Source organism: Dermochelys coriacea, chromosome 7 (assembly GCF_009764565.3).
Source record: "Dermochelys coriacea isolate rDerCor1 chromosome 7, rDerCor1.pri.v4, whole genome shotgun sequence".
NCBI classification, from domain to species: Eukaryota; Metazoa; Chordata; order Testudines; family Dermochelyidae; genus Dermochelys; species Dermochelys coriacea.
Genome location: NC_050074.1, coordinates 65553516 through 65566466, shown reverse-complemented (window position 1 = coordinate 65566466; position 12951 = coordinate 65553516). Strand labels below are relative to the sequence as shown.

Sequence of the window (12951 nt, the reverse complement as noted above, 5' to 3'; positions counted from 1 at the left end):
GGAGATTCTAACTATTCCATATTGATCTGTAACTTACAGATTTCAGAGTACATTGAAGAAGTGTTTCTTCCTGATGATTGCTTTATACTGGTCAAGCTCTCTCTGGAGCGGATTAGACTGCTGAGACTAGAGGTGAGTTTTTCAGATCTTGTTGATTGTACTACTTGGAAAACCAGAACAAGCAGTGGTCCCGTCCTCCACACCAGTTGATGCCCTTTTCAGAGATGTCAATGAAACAAGGTAGTTTAAAGAGCAAATGGAAAGTGCTATCCACAGGATGTCCATATAAGGTTTACAACTCCATTTAGTACTCAAAGTTGACATTTCAGAACATTGCCTAGAGCTGGGAATAGCACAGCAAGCAGTGTTCAGGTTTCCTGACCTGTTTAACTTCAGGATTTATTCAATAGAACAACTAAGTTTCACAGAATTATGGTCATCTTGTAAGTAGACCATTGCTAAAATTACTTTGTCTTGAGCCTTTCGCCTTTTGAACAGATCTTCTGAGGTGAATGGCTGTTGAGCTATGGGGCCTTCAGAATGCAAATTTAATTCTGAGACAAGGTGCATGAGACTCTCACAGACAGCATGACAACTACCTATCTCAGGGCAGACGATCGAAAACAGGGCGAACAACCCAAACTGGTGGTAGGCTCTATAATTAGATTTTACAAGCTGGACTTAGTGATTTAAATGGTCACGTACACCAAAAATCACACACTGTTCAGGTTGCTTCCAATTGCAAGAGACCAGTCACTTACCCGAGATCTTACACAAGACAGCATCTGTAGCCAGTCCTGTAACAAACTATCTAAAGGTTTATTAACTAGAAAAAGAAATAAAAGTTGTTTACAAGTTAAAGCAAGCAAACATACACAAATGAGTTCCGAAACATGATTCCTAAAGATGATACAGATGTGATAATCTGTCAATTCAAAATGTCTTTCAGGGTTGACCCTGGGGATCTCTGCCTCTGTTTAATGTGTCTGCCCCTGTGGTTAAAACAGCAAAGAGATGACAAATTTTCATGTGACCATGTTTTATCTCTTGCATTTGGCCTTCCAGTCCATGAGACAAACCCTCTTCATCATAGCATTTCCAAGGTCTTGATAGGGCCATTGACCAATCCTTGGTACTATGATGATTCTTAATGACTCGTTTAACCTTGATAGGCCTCTTTACTGTGTGTGGGAGATGATTCCCATGCGTGGGTTCACAAGTTCAGAGCAAACATTTTCAAAGTTATAAAGCAATATGTATATATTTCTTTATAGCATGGGGTACAGACATTACAAGTGAGACTATGAAATGCTTGCAAGTTGCTGCATGCATTAGAGTCTAAACACTAAATATATTCTGGTAAGACTAAGACTTGTTTTGAACAAAATTAACGTACAGGTGAGCTGGTTTGGTTTCCAACTATGAGTTTGTCAGTTCTTAGCTAATGCCTACAGCCTTGGCCAGAGCTGGCAGTTGGTTTACCAGCATCACAGTAATATCTTTATTATTCACCCACCTTGTGAGTCTAATATCCTGGGACCGATACAACTGCAATAATACGACAAACAGTTTAGTTCTGTGTCATATTCAATAAAAGTTCACCATCCTTATACAACACTTCAGTGAGACTGAAGTGGCATCTGGGCCTGTGTGGACCATCTGCACAGGGGCACATTTCACTGAGAGCCATTTTGTGATCGTCTGCAAGCATTCCGTTTGTTAGCCTCAGGCAGCTGTGATAGTATCCTGGTTGATTAGTGGAGCAGAAACCTGATTTCTGCATGGCTGAAAGATTTAAAATAGTTAAAGGACATATTTTAATATTCAAGGAATCATTTTGCCACAGGTGAATGCAGAGACTGTGCGATATTCTATCTGCACATCTAAGCTAAGAGTGAAGCCTGGGGATGTTGCTGTTCATGGAGAGGCAGTTGTCTGTGTGACCCCTCGTGAGAATAGTAAGAGTTCAATGTATTATGTCTTGCAATCCCTGAAAGAAGAGCTACCAAAGGTAAGTAAATCTTTCTTTTGGAATTGGTAACTGCTTCAATTTGTATGAGGAAAATACTTGTGTTCTAGATTGTACCGAGTGTCAATATGGTCTAGCTGTCTGAGTCCAGAACTCCTCGGTTTTAATGCCAGCAATGCTTAACATTTCCTGTCTCTCTCGCCCTATATAAAATGGAGATTGTAATATTTTTCTTACAAAGTATGTTTGATCATAAGACATTTACAAGCTGGAAAGTGCTATATGAGTACCAAATTTTCTACCACTTAAAAATAGGACAGGTTTTGAAAGAAGCCCATAATCTGTCAAATGCATTGCCAAGCTTGTGTGAGGATCAAGTCTAGTTCAGGTTTAAACATAGTTGCAAACAAAAACCTGTAACTGACAGGGTGCATGCTGAGTGTCGTATAGAGGAAGAGGTAGATATCTGTGGTACGTCTGATTTTTCTGGACCCCCTAGATGTGGGGGCACAGAAGACTAGTTATAAAACAGTAATGTGGTGAATGCCCCTCTTACATGTCTGTCTCTCTGGAGCATTCAACACATAATAGAAATCAGAAACTAATATTTATTTTTTAATGTTCAGACCACTGTATAAAAGTGGAGTTTTTAGATAGCTTTGAGGACTTGATTTAAAGCCTTAGATGTAAGTGTTCTCACGTTGTCTATTTAAAGCTGCATGGACAGGACAAGTTGAGTTTATACAATTTCTTATTTTGAAAAGATTGTAGTGCAAGGTATCCCAGAGGTGTCTCGAGCTGTCATTCACATTGATGAGCAGAGTGGCAAGGAGAAATACAAACTTCTGGTGGAAGGTGATAACCTACGAGCTGTCATGGCCACCCATGGAGTCAAAGGAACTAAGACCACTTCTAACAACACTTATGAGGTAGTGCTGAAGTGTGTGTTATCACTACTTCTGGCTGCATCTTGATTCCTACTTATGCTCATTTACAGACAGTTAATGCAATTTACAACTGACCACTTCTACTTTCACAAGTAACCTGTCAGTGTGTGTGTTATCATAAAAGGCTAATTCAGCTGCCAACTTCAGTTACTTATAATGAGTAAATGTTCTTATTAATTCAGGGTTGTTGTTTTTTTAAAAAAAAAAAAAAAAAAAAAAAAAAAAGTGGTGGGTTGGTAGAACATGCATCCCGGGAAAATCACTTCAGATTTTTCTAGTTAGATCACTAAGAAAATCTTCAGTCCCATGTGCAAGCAAAGAAATGTTTCAGTGGTCCAAGCACTTCACCTCTTCATTTTATCCAACATGATCTCTCTCCTAGGTAGAGAAAACACTAGGGATTGAAGCTGCTCGAACAACCATTATCAATGAGATTCAGTACACTATGGTAAACCATGGTATGAGCATTGACAGGAGGCATGTTATGCTGCTATCAGATCTGATGACATACAAGGTTTGTGCTGTGTTCTTTTTGGTCTCTTTATCCAAACTAACTTTTATAGAGTCAATAGAAGAGCTTTCAGCTGAGGAATATTAATAGGCTATATACTGAAGTAACTGCTAATCACACTAATTAAGCCCCGTGACTAAGTTGATATCTAAAATTTAAATGGTGACTTAATCCATAACTGGAGAATAGCATGTTTGAAGAGCTTCATTTAGACGTTGGGGGTGTCTTTATTTCACCCTGGAGGTCAACTCATTGGCACATTACAATAAAGAGCCTAGGGTTCGGTGGGCACCCAAGCATGTACACCACTGTGTATATCTGTTCATATATTTGAAAGCACAGCAGCTGTGCTTCATAGCAGAGGGCAGGGTAGAGTCCTTGCAAATGGAAGCAGATTATATAATGGACTAGGGTTCTAGCACTGTCCATTTTGATGCAATGTCAGTACTCCTCGGGGAAGGAAAATAGCTATTCACCTCCATGATAATGTATATTGACTATAACCAAGCTGTATTTGTGTTAATGTACATAATGAAGCAAATCCTTTCCCATGTGTCAAGCTAGAGTACAGGAGTTTAACACAGGGGAACTTTGCCCTCAGGGAAAGCAGCTAAGGAATTGTAGCTTTTCCTTGTTTCCCGAAGCTGCAGGGCAGTTACTGTTGCTCCTATGGGACTGCAATAGCTTCTGTGCTGATTGTGGCACCTTTCCAAAATTTTGTCTGCAGCAAGCTCACAGCCCCACTTTCCACTTCATTGGAGAAGGGGCACAGACTACAGTGTTGATAAGCTTGTCGGGATTCCAACATCCACTTCTTTCCCTTACCCTTCTGCCCCATGTATCAGAATTGTACTAGCTCCATTATTACATCAAGGTGCTCTGTAGCGACATGAGTTAGAAACAGGATTAGATCTAATATGTTTACATTCAAGTGGATTTTCTAAGGTGACTAAAATGGAGGATTTGCATTATCCAGTCATTTTACACTTGGAGTCAGATTTATCGGCCAACAATAATTGACAGTCTCCGCTAAGTTCTTTACAGCAGCCTTCTAACAGCCTCCACAAAGATGGGGTTTGTTTTGTTTTGAAGTGGTTGATTAATAGTTGAACATTTTTCTGTCATCCATATGCCTTTTTTGATTCACATCTTTTCCAGTTTCGTTGACATCATAAGGTTTCAAGCGATTTATAGCTGATTCTACAGCCTATGAATAAATGTTTTTTGGTTTTATTTAAACTTTCATTACTACCAAAGCTTTAACCTTCAAAAGACTTAAGCATGAAGCAGCAGATCAGAGGCTACACTTCAGACTGTAGACTTTTGTTCAGTACTGTTAAAATAAACTATATATTTTGTCATATCCACTTACTTTGATTCTTCAATAAATTTAACTGAACCCCTGGTACTATTACTGTCTTTTTATGTTTCTGCATTGATCTAGGGTGAAGTCCTGGGCATTACTAGGTTTGGGCTGGCAAAAATGAAGGAAAGCGTGTTAATGCTGGCTTCTTTTGAAAAGACTGCAGACCATCTGTTTGATGCTGCCTACTTTGGGCAGAAGGATTCTGTGTGTGGTAGGTATTGTCGATTAGACTGAAGCATGCAGTATTCACTTATCTGCAAAACACCCTTTAAGTGTGTGTGTGTGTGTGTGTGTTGCCCGCCTGCCAAAGGTTTCTGTGTGCCTCCCAAAATACTAAAATGAATCTAGGTCATATGCTAGATGCTTCAGAAATGGGGCTGGATAAAACATCTTGTTCCCAGAAGTCTGACAGACACTATCCTGGAGACCACATCCAGTTCCCATCCAAAGATGTTAATCAGTTGGAGCCCTGCCTGTGCTGCTGGGGATTAAATTTGTCCCTTGGGATTTTTTTCCCCTTAACTAAATGAAATGGCAGGAAATTAGTCCCTCTCCTTAATTACCTAACAAGATCAGTGTTTTTGTATTCACTATACAAGTTTTGTTGACTATTACTAAGACCTAAAGCAGAATAAGGGAAATAATTCCCTGTTTTGTTTTTAGTCTCGCTTTTTGTTTGTACTTTAAAGTGCTGAACGTATCTGTGGTACTTTGAATAATGAATAATTATGATGGGTTTTATCAACTGTAACAAGAAAACCCAGAAGGCCAAGGGGCTTGAACTCTTAGGCCATGGGGATAAACAAGGTATAAAATTCTAGCGAGAACTGTTGTACAAACCGATAAAAGCTTTTTAGTTCACCTTCAAAATGTACATGCATATTTCTAGGCTTATAAATTACTGAACTAATATCAGTTGCAGCTTTCTCTTATTCCACTGAACAGATGAAAGGCACAAACTGACTAAAACTAAAATGTAAAAAAGCTAATGCAATTTTCTAGATTAACTGTATCTTGATAGTTAAATATTTGAGTTTTGTCATTTGATTGTATATCCTTTTAATCCCTAAATTTTAAATTCTCATGCATACTCTGTACATGATTAGAAATCTGTTTATTCCCATTCGTTTTCCCCATCCAATTTTAGTTCACATTAAAAAATATATATTTATATATTTTTAATGGACAGTTATCTACTCAGTTAAGCTAAGGAGTTGAAGAGGCAGGCAGATTTCATTACAACTCTAGTTATCTTGACTACATGTTAGTTCAGAGCCTAGCATAGTGGAGCTGTTATCCTTCATTGGGGTTTCTGTGTGCCTCCCAAACGGGTGCTACTGAAATATAAAAATACTAATATAACAGAGGCTTCATTTGGGATGTGTTGAAAATATAGAGCTGAATCCATTGACTGCTTCGTGGATAGAAATGTTTGTGAATAGGTAGAGATCGTTTGGAAAGCTTGGCATGGGTAGTCCATATTTTAAGTTCTGTGTCTCTTTCTAGACATCTGTGCCTCCCTTGTGATTGACTTTTACTAATGTTAGTTTTTCTTCGCTGTGATTGTGGTTAAAGCAAAGGTCTTAAGATGAACTTGCTCCATCCTGAATGGTATGGAAAAGGAAACGTTTGCTCCAAGTCCCCTCTGACTGAATTGGTTGCCCTCTCCCTCAATTAAGATTAACTCAACTAAGAACCTTTTCACGCTGCCCTCTTTGTGTAACAGTTTAGTTCAAATAAGGAAATGGGATTGACAAACACAGAATTGTCTTATTTCCAAATGTAAAGAGGTAGTATTGTCAGTTTTTCTTACAGGCAAGCTGTGCACAATCACATGTCCATATGAGTAGGAAATATAGGTACTTCATCATTTTGGTTCGAAGGGCACAAGTTACTGCTCTGCATTATTACTTACTTGAATTATTGTAGTGTGTTGGGTCTCCAGTCATAAGCCAGAATCCCATAGTGTTAGGCTGTAGAAACTCAGAACAAAAATACAGTTCCTGCTCCAAGGAGCCAATAATCCAAGTAGAGACACTACACTTTTTATTTTCATGTGTAGTAGCTGAAATCTTTGATCATATAGTAATTGAAGAGCAGTGTTCTAGGAGTACATATCTAAAACACAGTAATACAGCACATTGCTGAAAAGGTAGGAAATAACCTTTTGCATGTACACATGTATTGCATGCATTGCATGGACTTCCAAACCATATATTAACTGACACATCAAAGGCACTGGGGCTCACTTGAGGGCTAAATCCATGGCAAGATTGATAACTTTCAACACATGCACTTCTTAGTCATCAAAATGCAAAAAAAAAATTAATCAAAACAGCTAAAGTGGTGAGAAACTCCAGACTTCATTTCATTTGAAAATCTATCAACCAAAAAGAACTTTACCAGACTGCACAAAAGCCTTGCCGCTGTGACAAGTCAACATGCAGGATAAATTCCCAGCAGAGTTTGGTTCATACCTAACAATAGGTAGTGCCTTGTCCACGGTAAATTCCAGTGTCAACAGAAAGCTATAAATCCATTTTATAACTGAAGCTCCTTCACGGCTGATGGTTGACAAACGTGTTTATCAAGGAGGAAAAAAAGTATTGGTTGTGATGAGCATCTTGCTTAACTGTATCTGGTGGAGAGAGCTTTTGACATGTTTGGCTTTATATGTAAGGTTTGAACAAGGTTTTGCTGTGGGGACTTCTACAGAGGGGAATCAGCAGAACAAGTAATTTTGGAAACCTTTTAGTCACTTAACCCTGTTTTTTTCCTCTTCTAGGTGTTTCTGAGTGTATCATCATGGGAATTCCGATGAACATTGGAACAGGACTCTTCAAACTGCTGCACAAAGCAGACAAGGAGTCGACCCCTCCTAGGAGGCCCCTTATTTTTGATAACGAATTTCATATTCCACTTACCACATAGGAGCTAGGCAACACCAATGGTATAAAGCTTAGTGTTTTTACTACACTCATCTCAAAATAAGTTTGAGCTGTGACTTGGTAAGTGAAATATTGTCACAGGAGTTGGGCAGTTGTTCACTAGTTGCTGATACAGACTTTTAAAAGAGATACTCGTCTATACATTGAAGTAGAAATTGGTCTAAAATGAATGTCGGTTGACTATGCTTAGTTGCTAATATGCAAGGATTTTCCATGCTACAAATATTAAAAGATGCAACACACTGGCTGGAAGACAACTGGAGGAATTGTTACATTACTTTAAATAAATACTCCCAAGCTTGGTGCATGCGGTGTTGTAGGAATTGACTTTCTATTTCCTATGTCATCACAAATAAAAACATCTATTTTCTGACAGATACGCTCAACTTCTTGGTGTTGGGAGTTGAGGTGTTTTGAATACAAAGCACAGGTGCAGTGACATTGGTGCCTTTAGAACTGGAAGTTTTTGGACTGCTACCACTAGAGGGTCACTAGTAGAACTGGTTAAATGACTACACAAGACACACATAAGGTGGTTACAGCTAAGAATTATATGTTAAAGCATTAGGATACCAGAGGAAGGCAAGCTTTCAATCTAATAATTTCTTTACAAAAGAAATATAATTGCTATTAGGTTTTACAAGATGTATTGGTCCATGCAACATGAAAAAGCAGCGTAAGCAATTTACAAGAAAAGAGCTTTTTGCTCAAGGAGACAATATGTCCTTTGTGCTGAACCTACTAATTGAGATTAGCAAAATGCTGAAGTAAGACATTATTAAATAGTGGCAGAAATATACCTCCTTTTTGCCTGAAAATCATCTCTGCAGTCTCTTTCCCTTAAGGTTTATCACTGCATTATGGAGCTTGACAAGAGATGCAACATTGTTTCAGGTGTTCTCATGACAAGGCTAAAGAAAAGTCAAGTAGCATGTGATGGTTTGTCAGTAGATGTCGATTTCATTGTGGGATAGTAGAAGGTACTACTTTAATCAGGGATTTTTTTCCCCGCAAAGAGCAGGTGATTATTGCTGTATATCCATGGTCTGCTGGTCTGTAGACATGAAGACATCCTGTAAGCAAAATCCTGGTAACAACACTGAGTAATCAGGAAAATAAATATAAACGGAATAACTTCTCTCGGTTTACACACCTAACTTTTAGAAAGTGGGGGCAGCTGAACATGAGAAAGGGGTGTATAAGACACATGCACTGTGTGTGAGGTTGTAGTACTAAATCTAGATGAAGATAAGTTTTATACAGTGTGCATCTCAGAAATCTGATGCTTTGTAGTATATGAATAACCATTCAGATTCTTGCAGTGTGGCAGGCTATTGTACCTTGAATGTTCTCGCAGTGCTGTCTAAGGTTTAGTTTGCTTTTATCAGTACGACTGAGCTATTTTCTCTGTTCAGATTTGACAAAGATTTGTTCAACACGCTGATCTGTGAATATGGGCAAGGTGTATGTGGAAATGGCCTTTTGATGGGAGCTGCAGAAGTCACATCTGCAGTTCCTAAAGATGAGGAATGAGCACTTGAAGGTTGCATTGAATGCCCAATTCACACCACCTTGTTCCTCACCCAAATGCAGAGATATGTATTAGTAAAAGTAAAAGAGGACCAGACTTTGGGAGGCATATACCAGAAGACCAACTCACTTCTATTTTGCTTGTGTAATGTGAGTGACTGAATATTGCCATTGTTAATAGAAAACAATGCTGTCAGATTTCTGCGCAAAACTGTGCCTTTTGTATTATCATTTCCATAAACTCTCCTTATACTAAATTATTATTTGGTGCTGTATTTTCCTCCTAAAGATTTTGTTCCAGTGAGATTTAATGGAAGTTACAAAATGTGAAGCAAAGCTGGCATTAAAGTTTGAGAGAAGGCTTTTGTGTACAAGGATGATACACAGCTAACTTTTTTTCATGGTATAGCATGTGGTATAGTGCTGAAATTGTAAGCATGTGGCAGCCTTATTTTTGTAAATGTCTCATAAGTCAGCCAAGGTTCTTTGAATTTTTTTTTTAATGAGTGAAGTAGAAAAGTCATCTTTCATGTTTTGGTAATGAAAATTGAAATATTATTGTTTAATACTAGTTAGAACAATGCCTTTACTCTCCCTTTAACTCATTGGAGTAATCTTCAGACTGAAAATACACTAAAACCGTTCAATATAAGTACAATATTCCTGAATGTACACTGGTGATACAGGGGGAAAAAATAACTTTTAAGTACTCTTTTTTGTTTGGTTTTTGTTTGTTTGGTAAGCAATATTGCCTGGAAGCAAGCACAGCAATTTTGCTTCAAATAGCTTCATAACTTGGGTCAGAATGGAAAGGAACAGGATAGCCTTCAGAGCAGACTCCTTAACTTCTAAGGCTAAGATTGTATAATCATGAACTGAAGCCAGCTCAATGTCTAACCTGCTGCGTGCCTGGGTGCATCCAAATGTGACTTGGTCTCTGAGACGGGGTGCATGTGCACTTGGGTTTTTATTACATTTCATAGCCAATAGAAAGATAAAGTGCTGTGTTAAAAGAAGATAAGCCCTTTTGTCTGTAGAATCTGAGATGAAGCAGTGATTTCTGTATATTGAGGAGGATGAATTAAAAAAGAAAAGACCTAGATGAAATGTTATATATTGCTACCCTAAAATATGAATCTGTGGTTTTTGAGTAAGCTGCTGAGACGTATCCAATGTAGGCTCAGGCAAGGTAAAAAGAGGACAGATTTGGAGGCCTACAAATCACTAGTGTGGAAATTGGTACTAAACTAATTACAAGCCACTCTCTTAAATATTTTTGGGAAGCAGTAGCAAAATGCAACCTGCAGAGTAAAGTTACATACTTCAGTTCACTTGCAGACCAGTAGATCTATGTCAAATTATTTGGGGGGAGGGCTATTATGTTAACATGTGATTAAGACACAAATTGAGGGATAATAAACTCCTCCTTGCTGTAGATAAATACTTGAGTGTAGCATGGAAGATTCTTTTAGTACTGTACTGTGTTGCTAAATATAAAGATTTTTCTAAAGATGTAATTTTGGTGGGCCTTGCATTGGAGCAAGTGACTGCTTCAATTTTTTGTAAATATACATAATAAAACATTTAACAAAAACTTTTCTCTGTTTTAAGCATGCTTAATGATCTTCACTAAATTAAATCTATTAGTTGCTTATCCTGAGAAGAGGAAAAAGGAACAAAGGAAAAGTGGAAATTTTATGTCTGCTTGTTGATGCGTTGGTGGTTACGTTCAAAATGAATTTGGGAGCCAGTTACTGATGATGACCTGGCCGCTTTCTCCTTCATTTATTTAAAGTAATTCAGGCATCTTAGCCCTGGTCTACACTACAAAGTTAGGTCAAATTTAGCCGCTTTAGGTCAATTTTATAAGCAATGCGTCTACACAACCAACCCTGTTCCGTCGACCTAAAGGACTCTTAAAAGTGACTGCTGTACTCCTCCCCGGCGAGGGGAGTAGTGCTAAAATCGACCTTGCTGAGTTGTCGTAGTGCAGACATAGCATTGTGCAATTGGCCGGAATTGGCTTCCAGGAGCTATCACAGAGTGCTCCAATGTGACCGCTCTGGACAGCACTTTCAACTCTGATGCACTAGCCAGGTACACAGGAAAAGCCCCGGGAACTTTTGAATTTCATTTCCTGTTTAGTCAGCATGGTGAGCTCAGCAGCACACGTGACCATGCAGTTCCCCCAGAATCGCAAACAAGCTGCAGCATGGACCGAACAGGAGACAGTGGATCTGATTGCTGTATGGGGAGAAGAATCTGCAAGCAGAACTCCGATCAAAAAGAAGATTTCTAATAAATATTATATATATGCCAAAATAGCACAGGGCACAATGGAGAGAGGCTACACCAGCGGAACACAGTAGTGCTGTGTGAAAGTTAAGGAGCTCAGGCAAGTCTACCAAAAGACAAACAGTCACTCTGGGTCAGAGCCCCATACATGCCGCTTCTATGATCAGCTGCATGGCATTCCAGTGGGGGACCCTACCACTACCCCACCATGGATACCTGCAAGGGGGAAGTCTCACGCAATACGGAGGAGGATTTTCTGGATGAGGGAAAGGAGGAGAATGAGCAGCAGGCAAGCGCTGAATCCATTCTCCCCGGCAGCCAGGACCTCTTCATCACCCTGGAGCCAATACCCTCCCAAGGCGGGTTCCCGGACCCTGAAACCAGAGAAGGCACCTCTGGTGAATGCACTTTTGTAACTACACTACAGGGGTTAAAAGCAATTGTGTTTAATGTTTGATTTGCCAGGAATAATTGGGATGCATTTGTGGCCAGCACAGCTACCGGAAAAGTCCGTTAACGTGTCTGGGGATGGGAGCGGGAATCCTCCAGGGACATCTCCATGAAGCGCTCCTGGAGGTACTCTGAAAGCCTTTGCAGAAGGTTTCTGGGGACGACTGCCTTATTTTGTCCTCCACAGTAGGACACTCTACCATGCCAAGTCACTAGCAAGAAGTCTGGAATCATTGCAGCACAAAGCATGGCAGCGAATGGTCCTGGGTTTTGGTCGTATTCATGCAACATTCAGTCTTTATCTTTCTGTGTTAGTCTCAGGAGAGTGATATTATTCATGGTCACCTGGTTGAAATAGGGGAATTTTTGTAAGGGAACAGTAAAAGGACCCCGGTCATCCTGGGCTGTTTGCGCTTGGCTAAAAGGGATCATCCTGGAGAATAGCCATACAATGGGGAGGGGGGAGGTGTGCTCCACATCTACCCCAAAACAGTAGCCCCTCCTTTTAAATGGCAAACCTAACCAGCATTGCTTGCTACGGCAAAGGAGGGCGCTGCAGTTTGAAACCATGCCTACGTGTTATGAAGGCATAAAAAGCCAACCCTTTGGCTTACCATGGCTGCCGGGAAACTAATTCTGTTGCCCAGCCATGTGTGATGTGTCACCATACCTGCAGTCGCTCAATGTAAAAGGCAAAATGCGACCTTGTACCTAAAGCACATGTGCTGTCTGCTGTGAATTTCTTTTGTTCTCAGAAATGTATCATCTTACATTTTACTCTCCCTTTTTATCCCCCCTGCAGGTGCAAATGTTTCTATGCTCCCTGTGTCATCTCCGTCCCTGAGGTTATCGCAGATTAGAAGGCGGAAAAAATGCACTTGCGATGACATGTTTTCCGAGCTCATTCAGTCCTCCTACACTGATAGGGTACAACT

General features: G+C 39.6%; 1 protein-coding gene across 2 annotated transcripts in view; it reads left to right on the top strand.

Moving 5' to 3' along the window:
- The window catches only part of POLR3A (RNA polymerase III subunit A), a 60375-nt gene extending 49510 nt beyond the window's left edge, over positions 1 to 10865 (top strand). For both annotated transcript variants that reach the window (XM_038410841.2, XM_043518497.1), the window contains 6 exons: positions 40 to 132; positions 1847 to 2011; positions 2734 to 2898; positions 3299 to 3430; positions 4872 to 5004; positions 7579 to 10865. In XM_038410841.2, the coding sequence (XP_038266769.1) occupies positions 40 to 132; positions 1847 to 2011; positions 2734 to 2898; positions 3299 to 3430; positions 4872 to 5004; positions 7579 to 7724 (834 nt within the window). In that variant the 3' untranslated portion in view covers positions 7725 to 10865. The remainder of the gene's footprint in view (positions 1 to 39; positions 133 to 1846; positions 2012 to 2733; positions 2899 to 3298; positions 3431 to 4871; positions 5005 to 7578) is intronic.
- The last annotated feature ends 2086 nt before the right edge of the window (positions 10866 to 12951 follow it).